Source organism: Acomys minous (assembly GCF_964271855.1).
Source record: "Acomys minous genome assembly, chromosome: 12".
NCBI classification, from domain to species: Eukaryota; Metazoa; Chordata; class Mammalia; order Rodentia; family Muridae; genus Acomys; species Acomys minous.
The window spans coordinates 61,603,851-61,627,261 of NC_140493.1; the positions used below are offsets into that span (position 1 = coordinate 61,603,851).

At 39.0% G+C, this 23,411-nt stretch overlaps 1 protein-coding gene across 2 annotated transcripts in view; it reads right to left on the minus strand.

Moving 5' to 3' along the window:
- The window catches only part of VPS13B (vacuolar protein sorting 13 homolog B), a 517,649-nt gene that overhangs the window by 249,682 nt on the left and 244,556 nt on the right, over nucleotides 1-23,411 (minus strand). For both annotated transcript variants that reach the window (XM_084803053.1, XM_084803052.1), the window contains exons 24-25: nucleotides 15,679-15,899; nucleotides 8,945-9,148 (exon numbers count right to left, since the gene is read on the minus strand). In XM_084803053.1, coding sequence (XP_084659179.1) covers nucleotides 8,945-9,148; nucleotides 15,679-15,899 — 425 coding nt within the window. The remainder of the gene's footprint in view (nucleotides 1-8,944; nucleotides 9,149-15,678; nucleotides 15,900-23,411) is intronic.

Consider the following 23,411-nt stretch of genomic DNA (forward strand, 5'->3'; position numbering starts at 1 on the left):
CCATACTTCCCAGTTTACCAGGACACAAAGGCAAAGGCAGGAAGCTGAAGCTGTGCTTGCAGAAAGTAGACTGCTTGCACCAGCTTGTCAGCACGAGAGTATCACTGAGCAGAGTCTTAGTTTCAGGTGTCTGGGATCCTACAGATACTTGTACTTGGTGCAAACAAGAAAGGATTCATTTTTATCAGATTCCATATTCAAATCATCGAAAAACAAGTTTTGACCTACACAAGTAAGACAACATACTTAAAATTATAAATAAAAAAAGAAACCAATAACTTTCTTTGAATGGAGATTTGAATTAGACATTTAGAAACTCAAAATTAAATCTCAAAGTGGATCCCAGTTAGACATAAATGAACAAGTCAGGTAGTCAGTTTTGAACATATTGTACAAAACCATCTGAATTGTCTACAAATGCACAGGTAATCAGTGAAATACTAAAGCTATTTTCTGATATGATTATTTTAACTAGGGAAAGCACTAAATAGAAAACTTCTGATAACTGACAAAGGCTGACCAGCAACTTTACCCATCTGACTCAGTTTGAAACAATTTTCCCCATGTTCTTTGAAGGCTAAGACGATAAATTAAATGCCCTGATTTGTACATTTTGAATAAAAGCTTCTCACTGAATTGGAATATAAACCATTTAATAAACAAATCTTATTTTAGAAAATATTTCAAATAATTACTAGCCTTCAACAGTAGTGTAGTAAAAAAGCTCAAACTAAATTTACCATACAAAGGGCTAAGTGAACAGGTTAAAGTGGCTACTACTCAAGTTAATGGCACTTAATCATTGAAAATCTGACAATAGCGTTGCTATAACAGTTGATTACATTTTTAATTAACTAATGTCAATCAAGCAGTTATGAACATTAAGAAGCTATCTTTAAAGCAGTAAACCAAATTTCAAGTGAAAGTAGCTTCTGAACATTGGTTGGTCAGCATATCATTTTCTGTGGTAAGGAGAACTGGTATTTTAGGTATTTACTTGGCATTTCAGATTTTTTTCTTGCTTTATTGTCAGGGTTTTGACACAGGGTCGCCCTATGTGGCTAAAGCTGACTAAAATCATGATGTGTCCCGAATTGGGCAGAAACTCTTTCCTTCCACCTCAGCCTGCAGTGGCATGACCATGGCAATTACAGTTATGGTGTTAGAAATACCTATTGGCTTACCAAACTTTTGCTCCCCATTTAATGACGCCCAGTGGTGAGCAGCCCTGCAAGGGCTCACTTTCCTGATCATCTGCCTGGATTTTTCCAAGGACAAATGCCTGTGTCGTAAATTCTCTCTGTCTCTCTCTCTCTCTCTCTCTCTCTCTCTCTCTCTCTCTGTCTCTCTCTCTGTGTCTCTCTCTCTCTGTCTCTCTCTCTGTCTCTCTCTCTCTCTCTCTGTCTCTCTCTCTCTCTCTCTCTCTCTCTCTCTCTCTCTCTCTCTCAAGACTGAACAATAAATACTAAGAACCCCATATAAGAAAGTAGCAAAACAGCAAAAAGCAGTATCTATGTCAGTGTAAGGCAAAAAAAAAATGTTATTATCCCTGAGAGTTTTCAAATGCACATATGACATGCATGTAGGATTAAGGGTTCAGTTTCACACTGCCCACTCTGTCATGAAGCAACATGCCATGCAGTTAATAGCACAAGGCTCTGAAACCACTGTGGTAGCCTCCGGAGTCCTCTTTAAGTACAAAGTCTCCTGTAGTACAGGGCCTTAAAGGGTATAAGAATTTTATGAGCCCCCCGCTCCCGAATGAAGAACAGTCAACACATTTTTTTAATCCCTCTACCCAAGGAAACAAAATCTAATTCTAAAGAAATTAAGATATCAGATGCAGCTAAATGTGGTGGTGTACACCTTTAATCCCAGCACTTTGGAGGCAGAAGCAGGCAGCTCTCTGTAAGTTCTAGGACAGCCTAGTCTACATGGTAAATTCTAAGGCTGCAAGAGCTACATAGTGAAATCTGTCTTATAATTTACTTCTATTTATAATATTTTATTTCTGTTTATATTATTTTTATTTATATTATACTCATATTAATATTATTTCTCTTTAAGGATACTTATTAATTTATAAAAACAGCATAAATATAGAACTAATATGGAAACAGAAAAAAATCAGGGCCAACCTTTCAATGTGTTTTAACTCTTTGTACAGAATCTCATTAAGGTCAAAACAATACAATTAATTTTTCCTCACAATAAAACACAAAAAAAAATCTGTCAAAATTTAAACTCATGTTTAACTTTGCAATACTGCCAATTTTTTTATGGATGGAAAACCAATTAAAGTCAGTACTGAAAAGCCCATTCAGAGCAATTAGGTAATAAAAGATAAAAATCATGTAAACAAATAGTGGAAGTGTCTCTTTTTGCAGACAATCTTGCACGTGAAACCTCTGAGGACTCTAACACAAAACTCCCAGGACACATAAACTAGCTAAGCTTCAGGATAAAGAAGAAACCAGTGAGCACTCACTGTGCTTCTGCACATTGCTGGTGAACAAGAGAAATTCTTCTGTACCATCTAGAAGAAAATAGTTAGACAGGAAAACATTTGTGTACAAATTTTTCAATGACACCAAGAAAAATAGAACCTGCCTCCACCGACTTTCTAATGATACCCCTGCTCAAGCCTCAGATGTCCTGCTTAGAGGACGATGCCCAGCAGTTTCAGCTGACACAGATGAAAAGCTGAGGAGGCATATGGGTGGCCAATAAGACAACCATAAGACAATGAATAAATATAATTAGGTCATAAATGTTTAAAGCAGTAAATTTTAGGTTTTGGGTTGCTGTAATCTATATCTGGAATGTTGCTGGAGGCCGCTGTGGTCCATGCTGACCAGACAGCGCCACACTTAAGGGGGGTGAAGCCTATGAGCAGTCTTCTGGTAGTTAGGTGTGAGTCCGTCACAGACCTTAGCGCCCCCCCCTTCTTATAACTCCTTTAATGGATTGGACTTCCAAAAGTGAAAAGCTGACTAATATGGATGTATACATGGGAAAAAAAGTTAAGTAGAATATAAAACTATTAGCTGTACATAAAAAACAACACATCAAGTGTGGTCAGCAAAAGAATTATTTGACATTAGTTAAGCACGTGAATGGGATTCAGATATTTAACCACTAAGTGTTATTGTGTCAATGACTAATATAAAATTCACTTGCTAAGCTGGCTGTAGTGATATATCCCTGCAATCCCAACACTTAGGATACAGAGGCAGGAGGATTGCCACCACGTTGGAAGACAGCCACAGTTACATAGTAGATACTATAAATAAATAAATGTACATGAGCAAGCATGGTTTCTAAGAACACAGCAGAAGAGCAGACAGAAGACCATGCTTTCCTACGACCCTTTGCAAAGCGCTGTGTCTCTTGTCCCCCAAGGCGTGCCATGCGGCAGCCCCTCTGCTCTGATTGTCTTCTAAGGGGAAGCTTCTCTGGGCCAGCTCAGCCACCACAGCCAGAGTCTTTTCAGTGTGATGACTGTGCAGCACACTGACGCACAGCAAGCATGAAAGGCGTGCTTGTGCACAGAACAGACCATGTGCAGACCTTCTCAGGCTGGTTCTGTAAAAACATTAATATTATTTTTTTCAATAAAAATACTGCAAGTTTATCTTAAGAAAGAGAAGTTAGATATATTGGGCCGGAAGGCTGAAGATAATGCTCCAGCGTTACAGAGAGTCTTGGGTGACTGTTCGAGCAGGAAACTGGCTCAGCCATTTTTTTTTTTCCATTTTGGAAGCTGCTAACCTGCACTCTGGGTTCACTCAGGTATTTAAGTTTTATCCCTTCTCAAGTCTCTGATAGGTTTGAAGACCAGATAGTTTAGTCTTTCAATTAAGCTTAGTAGGTTAGGAGTTCAGATGTTTTTAGATCAAGATAGATGTTTTAAGTTAATAGAGATGAGATATAATAGATATTGATTTTCATTCAGAAATTTAGACCCAGCAAGACAGGAAAGATGTTTATTTCAAGTTTGACAAATACAAATGGCCAAATCACTATGAATGTAACATTTATATAACTCCTGATTGTCTCATGGTTCTTCCTGCTCCGTGTAGTTTATTTTACTCATGTGTAATAATATAAATGTATATGTTAAAAAAGAAATATAATAAGAAATTTTAAAAAAAGAAAGAAAGAAAAGTTAAAAGAAAAAGTCTCATGTGGTAGCACACACCTTTAACCCAGAACCCAGCAACCAGGAGATAGGGCAGGAAGACCTCTAGCTGGGTCTATACAGTGACTTCCAGGGAAGCCAGAGTGAGCACCTGCCGTTAGCAAAGGGGGAAGAAAAGCAGGGAACAGGCTGAGATCTGTAGTGTTCTTTCTTTTAAACTTTACATTATTTGGGGTGTTTAGGCCTCAACCTCCCAACCCTTCATAAGAGAGAAAAGGTTAGTAGGGAGGGGGCCCCTTAATTCTCCAAGCTGTTTAGGGTCAATTGGGTTCTTTTGGGCTATTCCTGTCTCTGTCAACAGCAGATGAAGCCAGCAATCTCCTCCAAAGCCACTGCTCTCCAAAGTGTTTCTCTCTGTCTGTCTGTTCCAAACCGAGATATCATCTCTGGTCTCTCCAAACTGGTACACGCCACACCCCAACACTACACACCACACCACACTCTCTCTGTGCTCTTATTTATATCCTCAGAGCCCTAGACCACACCCCGCTTCATGCTCCACAAGGAAGGCCATCGCCAGCTGACAAAACCACACCCCTCATGAGACAATTAACAGGTGTGGACAAGAGAAGGCTCAAAATGAAATCCCACACTTAGGACTAAAACAAAAACGTATTTATATAACACAACTGAGTTTACAAAGAAACCAAAACTTCCATTACAGAGATCTTTTTCTCCAGTTAAAAGAACCTAACAAGCTATCATGAAGAAAAGAAATGAGTACAGTTCTGTTCTGTTGCTTGAAAGGTTACTAGCAAAGTCAACACACTACATGTTTATTTTCCTTGTCCCTTTGGTAGCCATAATTTCTGCCCAAACTTTGAAACGTATTCAGTGTGTTGAACTTGTATTCAGTTCAGTGCTACTGTAATTCTACATCATTTCGGTTAGAACTAAGCAAAGCATAATGAGTGACAGGAACAGGTTCACTGTGTTAGGAATCAAGTACTGAATTAACTAGATTTAAAGATATTTGGGTTCAGCTTCTTCTCTCATATTCCTACCCTTCTCCAGTCTCCTGACTGGGTAGAGCACTGAGTGGAACCAAGAGGATTAGAAATACCTGCAGGAAGAAACAGAAACTTGCAAAAAAGAAAAAGAAAAAAGAAAAAAATTAAATAAACAAGATAGGAAAAATACAATGCAATGAAAGAGTAACGTAAGAAGGTAGGAAGTGATTACAGGGACATGAAAGAAAATAAGTTCCAGAAACAAACAGTACAGATAACAGAGAATGTGGTGGTCATGTTCTCTCAACTGATGACATCTGAGAATTATCTAGAACTAAAGGTAAATAGCCCATAAGACACCATGAATTAGGCAGCATAAAGCATCTACATGTGGTGATGACTATTTACTACAAAAGAAAATTTAAGCAGTACATTATTCTTACGAATTTGTACATTTGAGACTCTGGAGTCAGAATGCAAAGATTTAAATTCTAGCTTTAACATTTACTCTCCTTATGACTTCGGGGAAGTTACTTAGCCTCTGTAGCAACAAATTCTTCACGTTGAAAGTAGAAATGGCATCACCCAGCTAAAGTACTCTCTTGAGAATGCAAAGATAATGCCTGTAAAGCCATTATTTTAAGGAGTACTCCCAATGAAGAGCTACTGTGAATCTCCTTGACAAAAAGTGGTATTTGCCTTGAAAATCGAACAAGTCTATATTCCCAGCTCTCACAAAGACAACAGCAAAACTGGGATTTATTCAGAAGCGAGCAGTCAGTCTCTGATAGCTACTGATTTACTGCTATATTCTTTTTAAACTATCATAATTAAAAACTATCATTTAATTTCGCTTTTAATTTTCCCATGAGCCTGTGTGTACAAGGAAGATTCTGGATACTAATTATACGGTGTGCTGCAGCTCTACGTTATTGTCCAGTATACTACTCTGTTATAGCAAGGAAGGTGGTGAGCATCTTCAGTCCCAGCACTTTGGAGGCAGAGGCAGGTGCATCTGTGAGTTTGAAGCCAGTCAGGGATGTACAATGAAACCCGGTTTCAAAAAAAAAAAAAAAAAACAGACAAAAGAATAAAATATAATAATTTTCTTTAAATCAATACCTATACATTGGAAAATAATATTAAAAATAGTTATTAAAAACTTGCAACAAAGTTTGCTGACTAGTATGCTAATAGAGTATGTGATCTTTCATAAGTCAACATAGATTGCCGGGGCCTGTACTGCCTTGAAATAGGAGTTTAGCGAGGATGATGCACTGAGTGAGCTGGAGTTTTACTGTCACTTCACGTAGCAGAGATCATCATGCAGATGCAGATCATGTGACACAACATGAGAAGGGTCAGGAGTACAGCTGTAATCAAAACATGTGTATGTATGTGCTCTGTGCCCAGATGGCTCTCATCACATACAAGGCTGCTAATATGGAGGTTTGCTGTAACCAGAAGACAATGTGAATGCAGGGGTGACTAAGAGAAGCAAAGGACGCAGAGCTGCCAGAAACGCCATGCTCAGGGGAGCACTGGGACAGACTCAAATGTTTACACAGTCTCTCGTGACATATGGTCTCCGTGCCTCCGGGCTTTCCAATGAGACAGCAGCTTTTACTCGTACTATATGCAGGTGCCATATCTGAACACGCAGGCAAATCCAGGAAAAAAAAAATCAAGATACTTGTTATATGGGAACTCAAAGGAAACCAAATGAGTCAAAGGTGAAAGGAAGGAATTAGAAAGGTGATAAAGCAAGTTTTATGAACACTATAAGCAAAAGAAAATGAGAAATAAAAGCTTGGCCCAAAGTTTGAATTTTGGTTAAACTAATCAGGCACAGGATGAGTCACAGCTGAAACACTCTTACACAGAGAAAACAATCACCGATTTTTCATGCCATCCTTTACTACTGAATTATTAAGGAGGGCAATTTAAATCCATGTGTATTCACAGTTCACTGCAATTCCCACATAAATACTTAATTGAAAGGAAAAGGAAACATTAAGGTATGTAAAACATAAACATGTAAGATGTAAAGTAAGTGTGGATTCTACTGCTCATGCTCACATGAGAACCATCTCCACAGCAGCCCTCCTCACTTCAGCAAAAGCACTTGAAGAGACTCTTCAAGGAACGAGCTTCCCAAGAGGCTGGGCCCAGTGACCACTGTGAGGAGCCAATGACGTCTGCCTCTGGCCACACGATCGTCATAAGAGGAGTGAGTACCTATTGTGCAAATGACTGCTACTTCTCTGCTGCTCAATCCAAACTCACTATAGTTTCCTATAAGCTCTTTTACACAGTGTTTTTGATAATGAATTCCCAAATATACTGCATTAAAATTCTTTGCATTTTTAGGCTTTTTGCCAAGCCAATCAAATTAATTCAAACTAATAAATTCTCACTTAGGGAATTCATTACTTACCTTTATAACAAAACTTGAGAAAAACAAGTGCTCTAATTTAAATGAACTGAAGTTCAGCCATTGAAAGAGGTTTTTAAAATCCTAATAAGTTTGCCTTTTGTTTCTTTGGTGGAGTTCTGGATTGAACTGAACCCAGGCTAGTGGTCTACCACTAAGCTACATCTGTGGATAGGATTAGTTTTAAAATAACTGAATAAAATCCTCCTAGTCCTAACTGACCTCACTCTCTTAATCTCTTCCTTTTAAAGTGTCTTCACTTTGACAAATGAAGACTTCTAGTCCATTACATTGTAACTCTACTAAAATAAAATTGTACCTGTCTGGCTTTATTAAAATCTCATTAATTTATTTAAAAAATATAAATTATTACTTCCTCACCAATCAATACATTTCCCAAAAGATATCCCATAATGATTTCTGTACAACTGTCAATACTGTTTATTTAAACTACAGCTCATATATAGGCCAAGATGTCTTCTGTACTGACTACATACTGCATGCTTCTACCACACACCATTTGCACTATGAAGTAGATGAATGGCAAGTCCCAACAGATATGAAACCTTGTGAGGTCCCTACCTTGCCATGATTTCTAAATGCCCTCTTTTAAAGGAATACTTCCATAGTAGGAAGTCCCAAGGCTGACATTCTTGTGAACACAGGACTAGCAAACAACTGTTTGATGAAATACTTTTATCTTCCACTGAAACAAATGACTATCAATTTAACTGCCTGTATTAACTCCCTTGCAGCCATCTTTTCTAGCAACTTGCTACTTCAAACTTCAACCGCTCTGTTTCACAAATTGTTATTATCCTACAGGTCATAAAAGGTATACTATTAAAATGAGTATTCAGAGCTGGGCAGTGATGATACATGCCTTTAATCCCAGCACTCAGAGGCAGAGGCAGGTGGATCTCTATGAACTTAGGCCAGACGACTAGCCTACAGAGCAAGTTCCAGGAAATGCAAGATCACACAGAGAAACCCTGTCTGGAAAAACCAGAAAAAAGAGTATTCCATAATTATGTTTGAAAATTGCTACAGCTACAATGAATCAAGCAGTTTACTATGATAGTTTTCAATGCTTTTGAGAGCATCAACATTGAGGCTTTCTGCTTAGGAACTCACTGTCTTACTCTAACAGACCTGCTAGTCTGTCTACTTCTCATTTATAAAAGGGGGGAAAAGAAAAATCCCTATTACTTTAGGTCACAGAACTGGGCAGCACAGAACACAGCAGAGCTCCCTAGGGGCCTTCTCAGTCTGTCAGCTTCCATGGTGGTGAGGTCTCTTTCCCTTTTCCTGGTGATGGAGAACCTCTCCTTGGGTAACAAAGAGTTTCAAACCACTTACCTCAGTGGTCGTTCCTATGTCAGCAGATGGGCTGCAGGTGCTGGTGTCCGGTGGAGCCGTGCCTACGCTGCTCCGAACTGGAGAACCCGGGACAGGCCCTGCCATGGTCTCTGGGTAGACTGATGATGGACTAAGATTGCCTCTCCTCTGAAACTTATTCCAGACTTTACTCATGGTATCAGCCAATTCATAAAAGAGCTGGACCTGAGCACAGGGGAGTGGGGAAAATAATGACATTTTCAAGTTCTACTCACAGCCCAGTCACATGCATGCTAGATATCAGAAAATGAGCAAGTCCAGAAGTATGCGAATGTACAAAACAGCAGGCAGGGCACCACGGCTCTGGGTTTCTATATAATAGCCTCAAATGCGTACTGTGCTATTTATAATCCAACATTTCTGTGGATGAAAGCAGTGGAGGGAAGCTATTATTGAGACTTCACTATTGAGAAATACATTCCTTTTATGATATGATAATGCAACAAATACAAATGCCTCTTAAACAGATAACCAGGTTAAAAGTAAAAAGCAAATACCTTGGTAAGTGTGATTACTTTGTGTATACTCTTTTTTCCAGATAATTTCCATATCTAACTATTCTCTACTTTCCTGAAGTAAAAATGAAATGGGATTTCTTGCAAGGCAAGTAAAAAGAATGACATAATATAGAAGAGGAAAAAGAAAATACTACATTATGAGACTTCTAGAGACAGAAAACATATCCAACTAACTTCCCCTGGGATATGTCATTCCAATATTCAGAGGAAAAACTGTTTAACTTGTAAATTGTTTGACTGAGTTCTAAGATATTTATACAAGATTTCATAAATAAGCATTAATCATGGAGTTTGTATGAGAACATATTGGCATATACTGTATAAAACAAGCCCGGGGGTAAATGCAAACATAACATATAAGCAAATCCACAGCTGGATACCTTCTGTGACTGCCATTTTTAAAAAGTGAAATTCTCCTATTTATAAAGAGTTTCAGCCCCAGGACACATGCAGATGATGAGGCTAGCTTCTCATGTGGGCAGCAAAGATACACAGAAACGCCGCTGTCAACACTTCCTTAATTCAAAGCCCCGCGCGGTGCACAGCTCTCTACTGCGTTTTGTGCAATGAAGCCTCAAATCCCGAGTCATGGGTGTTCTTAAAGGATATAATGGCTACAGATCCCTCCCCCAAAAAATTCATAGAAAAAACCACTTCAAGTCTATTTCATAAATAATATTTTTCTCTTAAAAGAAACAATTTTGTTGGAACATAAATACTTATGAATGAAATTTTCTCTTTTCATTAAAAGAGCTGTCTAAAAGGAAGAGCTTTAACCAAAGGAAATAAATATTACTCCTAAGGGTTTAGGTTTATTTACTTAAAGGCACAATACTGTTGTTATTGTCACTACTTTTAATTCCTTCCACTATTATGTGTTTAAAATGATGGAAAAGCACACGTGCTTAAGGTGGCAAACAAACTTGAAATGTAATTTTATTTTCAAAGGAAAACATGCTAACACACCGCTTCTCCCAAATAAAGCAAATTTCTTTCTCTTTTTTCTTTTTTCTTTGTGTAGCCTTGGCTTTCCTGGACTCATTTTGTAGACCAGGTTGGCCTCAAACTCAGAGATCTGCCTGTCTCTGCCTCTCAGAGTGCTGGATTACAGCCTGCACCATCATGTACAGATATGATGAATTTTCTTTTTTTTTTATTATTTTTATTTTTTTGATATGATCAATTTTCAATTGTACCTGAACTAAAACACTGAGAATTAAAACACAACAAAAAAGAGAATGTGCATAACTGAAAAGCATAACTTTTCTAAATGCTACCACAGAGTCAGAGAAACTCTCATTTTCTGCTGGTGAGAATATAAAATTTAAATCCCATTTGATAGTTTTGAAACAAGTATATATCTACTATGTTATCTAGTCATTTCAAGTGGTTTCTCTAAAAAGAAAAAAAAGCTGATGTCTGCAGAAACAATAACACAAATACTTAAGCATTATCTGTAATAATTCAAAAGTGGAAAAATCCCAAGTGCTTAATAATACACACTGAATAAACTCAAGTATGTATAGCCCTAGAGTTGAATGTTACTTAGCAATAAAAAAGGACTGAGACATGTAAAATACAAATATAAAAATGACCGTGCAGAATGAAGGAAGCTAGACAAAAATCACAGATGCACAATTCCTCTTGTATAGATGTCTGAGGTAAAGGACGTGGGGTTTCAAAGAACTATAAGTAACTTTTGAGGACAGTTTCTAGGATGGTTTGATAAGAGTAGAGATCCTATTTTTTTTTAAACAGGGTAATATAAACACAGAGCTCACTGTACACAGAGAACTTCAGTAAAACTGAGTTAAAACATAAATGAAAAATTAGTGTCTGTGAATGTCGTTCTATGAGCTATGTGTGAAGAGCAATGGCGATCTGAGTAGCACTAGCTAAATATGAATTTCATTCTTTAAATATTCAAGGATGAAGAGAATCATACCATAAAGAATGGAACCCAGTTAGAAACTTATTTATGAGATTCAGAGAACGAAATGGACACCCACCAAGAACCTAGAACATGGAATAGATAACCACTGGGACCTAGAACAAGACATTAGTACCCACCAAGAGCAGAGAACATGGAATGGATATCCACTGGGACCTAGAACAAGACATCAGTACCCACCAAGAGCCTAGAACATGGAATGGATATCCACTGGGACCTAGAACAAAACATCAGTACCCACCAAGAGCCTAGAACGTGGAATGGATATCCACTGGGACCTAGAACAAGACATCAGTACCCACCAAGAGCCTAGAACGTGGAATGGATATCCACTGGGACCTAGAACATGAAAGGATGCTTGCTGAGATGTAGAACATGAAATGCATAGGCATTTCTTAGCTCCCCTGACAGAACCAAAGTACCAGAACTTCAGCAGCCTGCTGTCTTGAGCCCTTCCACCCCCCAGGTGAAAACGTGGTACCCTGCCACCTGTGGAGGAGATAGCAATAGTAGTTTGTCTCAAACTGTGGTGCTCCAACCATAAGCTGTAGTGGTCTGACCCCAAGCAGCTGCACCTATTCCAAGCTGTGCTGGGGGCCTGTTGCTTCCCCAAGTTGCACTGACCCACTGCCTCCCCAAAAGCCCTTGCAGCCCACTGACCCCTGCTATAATTGCCCACTGTAGCCCCTAAGAGCTATGTTTAGCTCTCAAGCAGTAGGCCACTAATATTTAAAGTGCCCCACTGCCGGTCAGTCCTCCTTCCTGCCCTGGGGCTGTGGAGACAGAAGACAAAATGGCAGCTCCTGTCAGCAACTCAGCTGGAGCTGTCCATGGTGAACACTCCCGCCTCAGCCAACTGCTATGGAAACTGACACCTTTCCTGCTTCAGAACCGCCTTCTGCCACTGCCATGCGAGCTGTCAGAGATGAGGACAACTTTTCCTGATTCAGCCTACTTCCTTCACAGTAGACTCAGTAAATTTTGGACACTATAAACTTTATAACTCCTCAAGGCAGAAAAGTGGCCAGACTTCTGCCTGGGAAAGCTCCAGTAGCCCAGTTCCTTCCCCGAGACTTCTGTAACTGTCATCTCCAGCCCCTCAGTAGGACTCATCCCAGATTATGCTGATTTTAGATAAAAAGTCTGGACAAAACCCCACCAATTCCTGAGCAGAAACTGACCAATCCCTGAGCTTCTCACTACAACCTACCAATCCCTGAGCAGGATAACCAACCAATTGTGAACAGCAAAGTCCACCAATCTCTGAACTTCCCTCCAGTTCAGGACTTGAAATCCTATCAATCCTCACTCTGGAAACCATTCACCCAGAAAGCTCGGCCCCCAAAGAAACCCTGTATATAGGCTGTGTCTGCCCAGTTCCCTGCTGTCTTCTCCTGGGAGCTGAGGCAGCCACTCCTGGATTCATCCCTCCAATAAATCTCTTTTAAGAGATTTACTGCCTGGTCTGATTCTCTCCTCAGAAGAAGCAATGAAGAAGAGTAGAAGAAAGATGAAATGAAGGAGTGGAGCTCAGGCTCCAAAGCGCCTCAGCTCCTTAGGTGCTGGGACAGCCTTCCCCTGGGAGCTACAATGGCTGGACAAGGAAGAGGTGGAGCTCAGGCTCCTATTGGGGCAACTCTCCCCTGGGAAATGCAATGTGTCTGCTGAGGAGTCCTCCTCTCAGAGCTCTGAGGTTCCTGGGCTCCTATGCCTAGGATACCCTTGGGACACTGTCGCACCCAAGGGCTGGGATACCTTCCCAGCTCTTGGAGTTTTAGACAACCTTCTACGCAAGTACCAGAAGGCAGGTCACCCACCAACCACAACAAAATGAACACCCACACTCACAATGTTTTCTAACAATTATTCACTTAGCAGTCTGAGCACACAAGGATCAAGAAAGCTAGGAGAGAACAAAAATGTCTGAGTTCATAAAGGAAGATGGGGGCGGGGCATACAGAAGAAGAGGGAAAGACTTTCGCAAGTCACCTAAGTTCCAACTCTGAGCGACAAGGAAAGAGTGACAAGAAGAGGGTTCCTAGCCTGGTACAGTGGTACATGCCTTTAGTCCCAGCACTCAGGGAGGCTGAGGCAGGTGGATCCAAAGCCATACAAAGAAACACTGGCTCTGGGAAAAAAAACGAAAAACAAAAACTTAAAAATAAAAAATGAAGCGAGTTCCCTGGTTAGGGAAGAGAAAGGAAAAGGAATGAAGCCCAAAGTTTGGGAACTGAAACAGCACCAGAATCTTAGACATTACAAAGCAAGCATTATCACTTTTACCTATTGTTATATTTTGTCATTATCTATTGTCATAGTAATGGAAAGCCAGGAATACAGAATTTGAATCTTTTCTTTCATGTTCTCTTTTGTAGCTCTTAAGGAACTAAGCACCATTAATGAGGTGCCATAAAACGAAAGAAATGTTTGCGTCATGTGCCATCTGAGGCAGAGCGGGATCCTTCCTTGCTGTGTTTCTAAGACCTGGGTGTCCTGAGGTCTGTACTTGCACACTGAAAGTCCTGCTCCCACAAATGCACAGCAGTCACCATGGACCTTCACATTATTGCCTGCCTATAGGCATCTGAATCCAAACCTCTCTTTTTAAATGGAACTAATGCGTGTGACTCTAATGGCCTCATTTTGCCTCGACAACCTCTGTCACACCCTTTTAGTATACGGAAGATCACATTCTGAGGTACCATCCCCCAGGGACACAACTCAAACGCAACAGTTTCTCTTCCTCTTACAAACATTTTAAAGCAGCCAACAGCATTCACATTCCAAGAGCGACCTCAGAGGAGGAGACTTGTGCCATCAATATTTTCCTCGCCAGCACTGCTAGAACTGTCCAAGAGTGGAGTCATGTGAGTAAATTCTGAGAGGTGTGAAAAAACACCGAGAAAACAAAACCAGAGTCTTTTCACCTCAGTTTCTTCAAAAACTCAGAATTCTTGGAATGTGTTTACACGGTCCTCCCAGGTGCAGAGGACAAGAGTGAGTTTACTTCAGATTATTAATTACAACTGGCTATTATTTGTCTATGTGCCTCTGTGGAAAAACACGCTTTTGTCACACGTGGCTTGTCCTTGTGATTGTGCACTCTGCTCAGGTGAGTCTCCTTAACCCTCAGAGTATAAGCTCTATCATTCTCAGAATAAAGTTGTCTACTACATGAGACTTTAGTCCATCTCATTTGTAGGCCCCACTCTACTAGGTTCATGCCACCAACTGGAATGGTAAGCACAGCACAATGAGAGCAAATTATAAAGTATTTAACAGAGAGAAACAGGGAGAGTTTCAGCAGCACACTTCCACCCAAGACTGATAACCTGAGTTCCATCTCTGAGACCCACATGGTGCCAGGAGAGAAACAATCTGATAAGCTCTTGTCTCACCTGTGGCAGGCAATGCACCACCTCCACCAATAAACAAACAAAAAAAGGATAGATAAGAAAGCAAATATTTACAAAGAGACAGGAGAAAAGAAAAGAGCTAGGAAGGGAGTTCTACAATGTGAAACGATAGTGGAACTTAATTTTTTAAAAACACTTGAAAAAGTGGCTAATAACTACTAAAGCTGGAATAGAGATTTGTGAAAATTGGCCCATCAGATCTAATAATATGCTAAAAGGGACTGTTTTTAAAATAGTATTTGGCATTAACTATGTGGAAAATATACAACATTATACTTGAAGTTAAAAAAATTCTAAATTTTATATTAACTACTAATATACATGAAACCAGATGATATGAATTATTATCAACTGTAAGACAGCAGAATATAACATGATTGGCATATCACAGTTGAAATGTTATGTGACTAGCAACATCTTTTAATAGGAAACAATGGTGTTCTCTTCTGGTGTAAACTATAACAAGATGATAAAAGGGGTTGTAACAATGTGATTAAAAATTATACTTGAACAATTAAGTAAACTTCCAGTCAAACAATAAAAAATAGTTCATCTGAATTTCAAAACCTCACATCTACATCTGATTTTATTCCACCAGGCAAAAAATAAATTTATGCTATCTTCAATACAATTCTGATTATAAAAAATAACAGAACTTCAAAGCCATTTTTAACATAATCACCCCAATGTTGATGCTAGGTTTAAAGAAAAAAGACAGAATATTTAACAGAATAAAAGTTTTTAATAAAACAAATGAGTTGTTTGTTTGTTTTTTTTTTAAACAAGCCTTTATAAATCAAAAGTACCAACCTGGGGATTAGAACATTTTATCTCTACGGACTCTAAGTCAACATGTAGACAAACAACAAATGAATGCCTTCCATCAGGTCCCATAGGAGGTAGCTTCTGTGATGTGACCGCTAGAGTAGAGGTACATCCCATAGGCTCCACCAGGGAAAGTGTCACTTGCTTTCCAAGAAGAGTATATATGCTGAAATGATGCAAGCTTATGGTCCAAGGAAATGCATCACCTGTAAGAGAACAAAAATAAGACAAGAGACAAGCAAAATTATATACTAATTAACATAAAGAGAAAATTATCTAACATTTCTATCTGAAATGTAACACTTGACACAACAAAAGTGGGATCTCAGAGACTCTAGTACTAAATAATTTACATGCTACTCAAAATAATTTAGTTTTAGTATATGTAATTACTATAATATACTTCAATACCCTTCATACATTATAAACACTATAGAAGTCCTAATACCCTCTTTGCCCACTTTAGTGGATAGTCAATGTCCCTACATTCAGAGACTGTAAAATGGGTTGCATTTAATGATGTGCAGTGACATTTGTATGGACAGGAGCTCTGGCTGTGAAATGAGAGGGGAGAATAATGTATCTATTACTGTGTGTGTGGCAACTCACAGTACAATTAGTGACTGTGTGGTATACTGGTTAAAAGAGGCTTCTAGAGCCAGGTGTGGTGGCGCATGCTTTTAATCCCAGCTCTCAGGAGGCAGAGGCAGGCCTATCACTGTGAGTTCAAGGCCAGCCTGGTCTACAAAGCAAGTCTAGGACAGCCAAAGCTACACAGAGAAAACCTGTCTCAAAAAACAAAACAAACAAAAAACAAAACAAAAACAAAAACAAGAGGCTTCCAGTGCTACCTCAGAAGTGCTTAGTGAGAAGCTCTGTGGGGAAACGCAAACATCTTCTACATATTCCTTGGATGGTTCTTAAAGTGCACGGAGTACAATTAAAAAATTTATCATTGATAACTATCATAATTTAAAAATCGTTTTAAACTGTTTAGTAACTTATCTCAAGCACAATGTGTTTATCAGTAAAGGCATAGGGTACCAAAGACCTTAGAATTTTTCTTGTAGCTATAGGTAAAGTAGGTCCAATGGGAATATTTAAAGTCATTATTTTGGTATAAGTTTATGAACCATACATTCCTATCACATATTTTAGAATGCCTAGTTTTGAGTACTTATCAGTGTAGAAAGAACAGTATAATTACTATTTAAATAATGTTATTATCTTAAAATATATAGTGACCCTTTGTATTCAATACTCACTATAGATACTGTAGAATACATGAGAAAGTTAAGCATCAAAAAGAGTGATGAATCTGCCATCCACGTCATCCCCAATTACATACTAATATTCTGCTACAATTCCCTATAAGTTCCATGAGTGACAGAAGTACTGGAGCAAACAATAGGACCAAGGATCACATTTGCTTTGTTTTTCTTTTAAGATAAAATAGCAAATGTATCATTAAGTGAATCATACAATGTGTTATGAATACGTATATGCAGACTGATATATACATTCATATATATGTATACTCATATACATATATATGAGTTAAGTGTGAACATTCAAACTATCTAAAAAAGGGAAACTTTGAAATTGGGACTTTGATAATATGATAAATAAAGCTACAGGGTAGTTGGGACTGGACTAAAAACAATAACTGAATAATAGTATATGGTCAGCACTGCAGACCTTTGCCTGTCCCAGATATAATATCTTATTCCCAAAGAAACAAAATGAGAACTTTAAATCATCTGTAACTAATTCTAAAATAATTTTTAAATGTACATGAAATTCCACACATATTTGGAATGATTTCATATTCTAACTTTAAATGGATAGGTATATCTGTTTATGTTTTCAAACTTCATTCTGACAAGCACTAAATGGTGACTTATTTTGTACAGGACATCATATTTATATTTGTAAAAATAAAAAAATTACAGTTGACAGTAGTATTATTATAAAAATTCTAATTCAGAATCATACTACTTGAAATAATTGAAATTAGTTATTTCAACTCTCTTAGAACAATAATATTACTTCATGGTCTTAACACAGAGATTGTCTACCTTAAAAAAAATAAAGTATATACTGAGATCTGAAATTAACAATCAATGACGAAAAAAATCAAAGACAACTACTATGACAAAAATTGACAAATCATATTAATTATATAATTACATTTATATACATAAACACCTCAAAATTAAATCACTTAACTTATATAAGACATAGACACTTCTAAAATGAGCCCAGATACCCATTACTAGCCCAAACTGGTTATTCTGAGAACTCCATGTAGCCTTCTCCCAGGCTGGCCTGACCTTACAGCTCAGGACATGATTGGTTAACTGCCTGGTGAACACCTGACACGGGTACTCATTGTGAGGCTAGTCTGGCACTATATTTCTAAGCTCAGGAAATCTTGCCTCAGCCTCTTCAATTGCTGCCACCACAGGTAGAAACCACCGTGCCCTGTGGGACTGTGGAGATACCCAGAAAAAGAATCATTAAAAAATAAAGGCAAGGAGATTGAAATGTAGGTAAGAGTAAAGTATTTGCTTAACATGTATAAGACCCCAGGTTTAATTACTAACAGTGCCAAACAGAACAAAATACAGAGGGAAAAAAAGGTATTCTCAAATAATCGACGAGAGAATTCATATGTAATACAAGAAAGATCTTGGCCTTCAACTATAATTCCCACACATAAGAAAAAAAGAATAGGAGATAGATATAACTAATATGTGGGTTATATGAACAACTCTATTAAATATTTTGCATTTCTGCCCCTAGGTACTATAAAACCAGTCAATTTTATATAACAATAATTATAATCCTATATCACTACACACTATATATTTGAATAAAAATAAATAATTTAGATGAAGGAAGCTAGAATTCCTCTCAGAATGTAATGAGTTCAGATAAAGAACATTTTAGGTTCTGTTTTGAAACAATACTACATTTGGGGTATTTAATGCCGTGACCTCCCTTCCAAGCCCCCAGAGCTCTAGGTAGGAGGGAAAGAAAGTTAGGAGGGACAGAGGACATAGGCCTCCTTAGACTTGGTTCCAGCTGATTAGGGTCATCGGGTTCTTTGGGGAAAATGTCAACCTCAGCCATTAGAATATCTAGCCGTCCAGCAACAGAAAGTGGCAAACAAGGAGCCTTCATCTTCCGACCATTTCCTCACAGCCCCCTCCTCTCCCACAATCCTCACATTCCACTAACTCCCGCAGGCAAGACCAACACCTTTCCCTGAGCCACATGAGGCTGTTACTAGCTAGCATAGATCAGTACCCACATGGGGTGATTATCAGCTGTGGACAGACTCATGCAGTCCGATATCTCACATTTGGGATTAAAACAGAAACATGTTTACATAACATAACTGAAGTTTTAAAGAACCCAACCCTTGCACCAGCCAACATAGTCCCTAAGAACCACCACAAAAAAATGCATAGTAAAAAACATCAACAGAGGAAACATCAAACTAAAATACAGCTTCAACACAAAGAAGACACTAAAAGAGATAAAAGGCAAAAATCAATGGATAACAAATGAATGCCAACATATTAGTACTACACTAAATAAAAATTATCTAGACACCTAATCTAAAAATTACATTGTCAGGCTGCAAAAAACCGAATTTCTATCTAAATGGTAACTATAGGAGAAACACTTGGATGTTGATGAATATTAATAATTAATAGTCATATATTTAGTAAAACCTTATTTATTCATTAATCAATAATTTCCCCAAATAAAACATGTGACTATGATTCATTCAAAATTAAGCACAAAGGTGAACATAATAACTAATCTATCATCCCACTGTCAATTATCTTCCTCCCATCCAAGGTCCCAGGTACGTGAGTTACTATCTTCTCTGGACCCATACAGTCTCCCCCTCAGCTGCACCTTCTCCCGAGTCCCCCTACCTCAGGCCTCATAACCTTACAACTCTATTCCTTCCCTTGTGCCATATCCAAGCTTCAGCATATTTTATTGATGAATTAACTTTAAATCAGGTGGAGCAAAGGTGCCGGAGTGTATCTGAGTGGCAGAAGACCAGACACTGCAGTTACAGTGAGTAACCTAACAGCTGACTAGAAAACACCCACATCGCTGTTTCAGTTTCAAGACACCACAGCTGTCTCCGGGGTCCAGGAGTGGCACAAGACCCTGCAGTGCCCAGTACAACCTGCCTATAAAAACCAAGGGTCCCCAGTCCCAGGGACACTGTGCTCTTCCCGCCTCCCTGAAGGCAGGGCCCGAATAGCAGGCCCAGGAGTCCTGCAGAGTCCCAGTCTCATGCAGAGTCCAGGTCTCACTCAAAGTCTCAGACTGTGGCGCCAGGGGCATTCTGCCTTTATGAGCATAGGTCCCCAGTTCCAGGGGCGCTGGGCTTCAGCAGTCAGACCTCAGATTCTTCCAGCTTCCCCAAGGACAGCCTCTAGATATCCAGGGTCAGCATCCCAACACCAATCCACAGTTCTACTGGTCCCCCTGCCAAGAACTGCTGGACAATACGAGACATAGGGCATGACTCCAAGATGGCAGAGCCCAGCCAAATCTGAGTGGTAGGCACAAAGTGCCTTCTTGTCCATAAACAACTGTGGGGCTGAATCCAAATCCATAAAGCCAGGGCCTGTTCACCACTGATTTTACAATGCTAAAGCCTGCTGGTGATCTCTCTGATCTCCCTGTCCCACCTGGGACACATGCAGCAAAAAGATGAGCTGTAGGCAGGACCCAACCCGAATTGTCCACAATTGGGAGGAGGTCAGAGAGGGGCTCATGCAACATTCGGCTCAGAGTCCTCTCCTTGCTGACTCTAGACCTGCTTGTCTCACCTGGGAGCAGAAGGCAGCTCTGAACCACATCAGCCAAACCAAGGACACCTGTGTGGGCCTAGCAACATTCAGCTTAAAGCCCTTTCCTCTTCCTCCTCCCGAACTGCCTGGACATCAGAGACCACCAGGCCTGCTGTTACCAGTGACAACCAGATGGCTGGATTTCAGCATAAACACACAAGCAACAACACTCAGGGCCATACGACACCATTAGAAACCAGCTATCCTACAAAAGCAAGCCCTGGCAATGCTAACACACCAGAAATGTACAAAAATGATGTGAACTGAGGTTATGAAAAAATTAGAGGCCTTAAAGGAGAAAAAGAAATCCATCAAAGAAATACAGGAAATTACAATTAAAAAGATTAAGGAATTGAAATATCCTTTAAAGAATTACAAGAATATACAATCAAAGGGGAGAAAGAAATGAATAAAACTGTTCAAGACCTAAAAATGGAATTAGAAGCAATAAAGAAAAAATCTGAGGCAATCCAGGAGATAGAAAAACTAGGAAAGAGAACAGGAACTGTGGAAGGGATGTGACCTTGCCTTAGACTGGGCCCAAGGTGAAAGCAGTCTTGGGTGGCTTGACCCCACTGACACACCACTGAGATTAAGGACAAGGGCAGGGGACCAGCCGGCTATTGTATTGCACAACAGCCACCTAAGGCAGGAGGTAACCTGAGGAGAGCCCGTTGTTCCAGCCCAAGGGTGGGGCTGGGGGTTGGGGAGGAAAGGATCCCCTCCTGTTTAGCATAGTCAGGTTGTAAGGAAGCTACTTTTGTTTAATAAGTTCATAATAAAGTTTAATTGTTAAGGAACCAGAGCCAACAAGGAACTGTAGACACAAGCATCATCAACAGAATACAAGATATTGAAGAAAGACTCTCAACTATACAAGATACAGTTGATGAAATCTATATACCAGCCAAAGAAAATGTTAAGACTAAAGTCCCTGACACAAAACATCCAAGAAATCTGAGACACAATAAAAAGACCAAACATAAGAATAATAGGGAGAGAAGGAGAAAACTCATAATTCCAAGGTCCAGAAAATATTTTCAGCAAAATAATAGAAGAAAACTTCCCCAACCTAGGGAAAGAGATGCCAATAAACATACAAGAAGCTTATGGAGCAAACAAATTCTCTTTCCATATAATAATCCGAATACTAAATGTAAAGGGCAAAGAAAGAATTTTAAACATTGTAAGGGGAAAAGACCAAGTCACATATAAAGGCAACCCTATCAGAATCACACCTGACTTCTCAACAGAGACTATGAAAGACAGAAGGGCCTAGGCAGATGTCATATAGACACCAAGAGACCACAGATGTTGGCCCAGATCACCATAACTAGCAAAAGTTTCAATCACCATAGATGGAGAAAACAAGATATTCCAACACAAAACCAAGTTTAAACAGTATATAACCACAAATCTAGGCCTACAGAAGATACTAAAAGGAAAACACCAACCCAAGGCGGCTAACTACACCCAGGAAAACACAGGAAATAAATAACCCCACATCTGAAAAACCAAAAGAACTCTCACAATCTCCCCCTGCCCCCCGCCTCTCTGACTGTACCACCACCACCATCAAAACAACAGGAATTAACAACCACTGGTCATTAATGTCTCTCAACATGAATGGCCTCAACTTCCCAGGTTAACAGAAAGGCTGTGAAAATAGGATCCATTATTCTGCTGCATATAAGAAACACACCTCGGCAAAAAAAGATAGACATTATCTCAGAGTAAAGAGCTGGAAAAAGGTTTTTGAAGCAAGCTGCAGTGGCCATTCTAGTATCTAATAAAACTGACTATCCACCAAAACTAATCAAAAGAGATGGGGAAGGACACTTCATACTCATCAAAAGAAAAATCCATCAAGATGGCATCTCAATTCTGAACATCTATGGCCCAAATGCAAGGGTACCCGCATTCATAAAAGAATCATTACTAAAGCTTAAGTCTCACATAGAACCCCCCACTTTAATAGTGGGAGACTTTAACACACCACTTTCAGCAATAGACAGATCTTTGAGGCATAAACTAAATGGAGAAATACTGAAACTAATAGATGTCATGAATCAAATGGACATCTACAGAACTTTTCACCCCAAAATAAAAAATATACCTTTTTCTCGGCACCTCATGGGACCTTCTCCAAACTGACCATATAGCCAGCCATAAAGCAAGCCTCAACAAATATGAGAAGATTGAAATAACCCCTTGCATCTTATCAGACCACATGGATGAAAGCTGGATCTCAACAACAAGAAAAAGCCTACAAATTCATGGAAACTGAAAAGTTCTCTTCTCAATGACAAAACAAAGAAAGAAATAAAGACTGTCTAGAAGTCAATGAAAATGCAGACACAATATACCCAAACTTATGGAACACAATGAAAGCAGTACTAAGAAGAAAGTTCATAGCACTAAGTGCCTTCATAAAGGAACTGGAGAGATCCCAGAGTAGCAGCTCAACAGCACACTTGAAAACTCTAGAAGAAAAAGAAGCAAACATATCAAAGAGGAGTAGATGACAGGAAATCATCTATAGAGTCAATGCGATCCCCATCAAAATACCAACACAATTCTTCATAGATATTGAAATAAAAATTCTAAATTTTATATTGAAAAATAACAAACCAAGAATGGCTAAAACAATCCTATACAATAAAAGAACTTTTGGAGGTATCTCCATTCCTGCCCTCAAGCTATACTACAGAGCAACAGTAATAAAAAAAAAAACCTGCAATGTAATGACATAGAAATAGACTGGTTGATCAATGGAATTGACTTGAGGATGCAGAAATAAACCCACATACTATAGACACTTGATTTTTG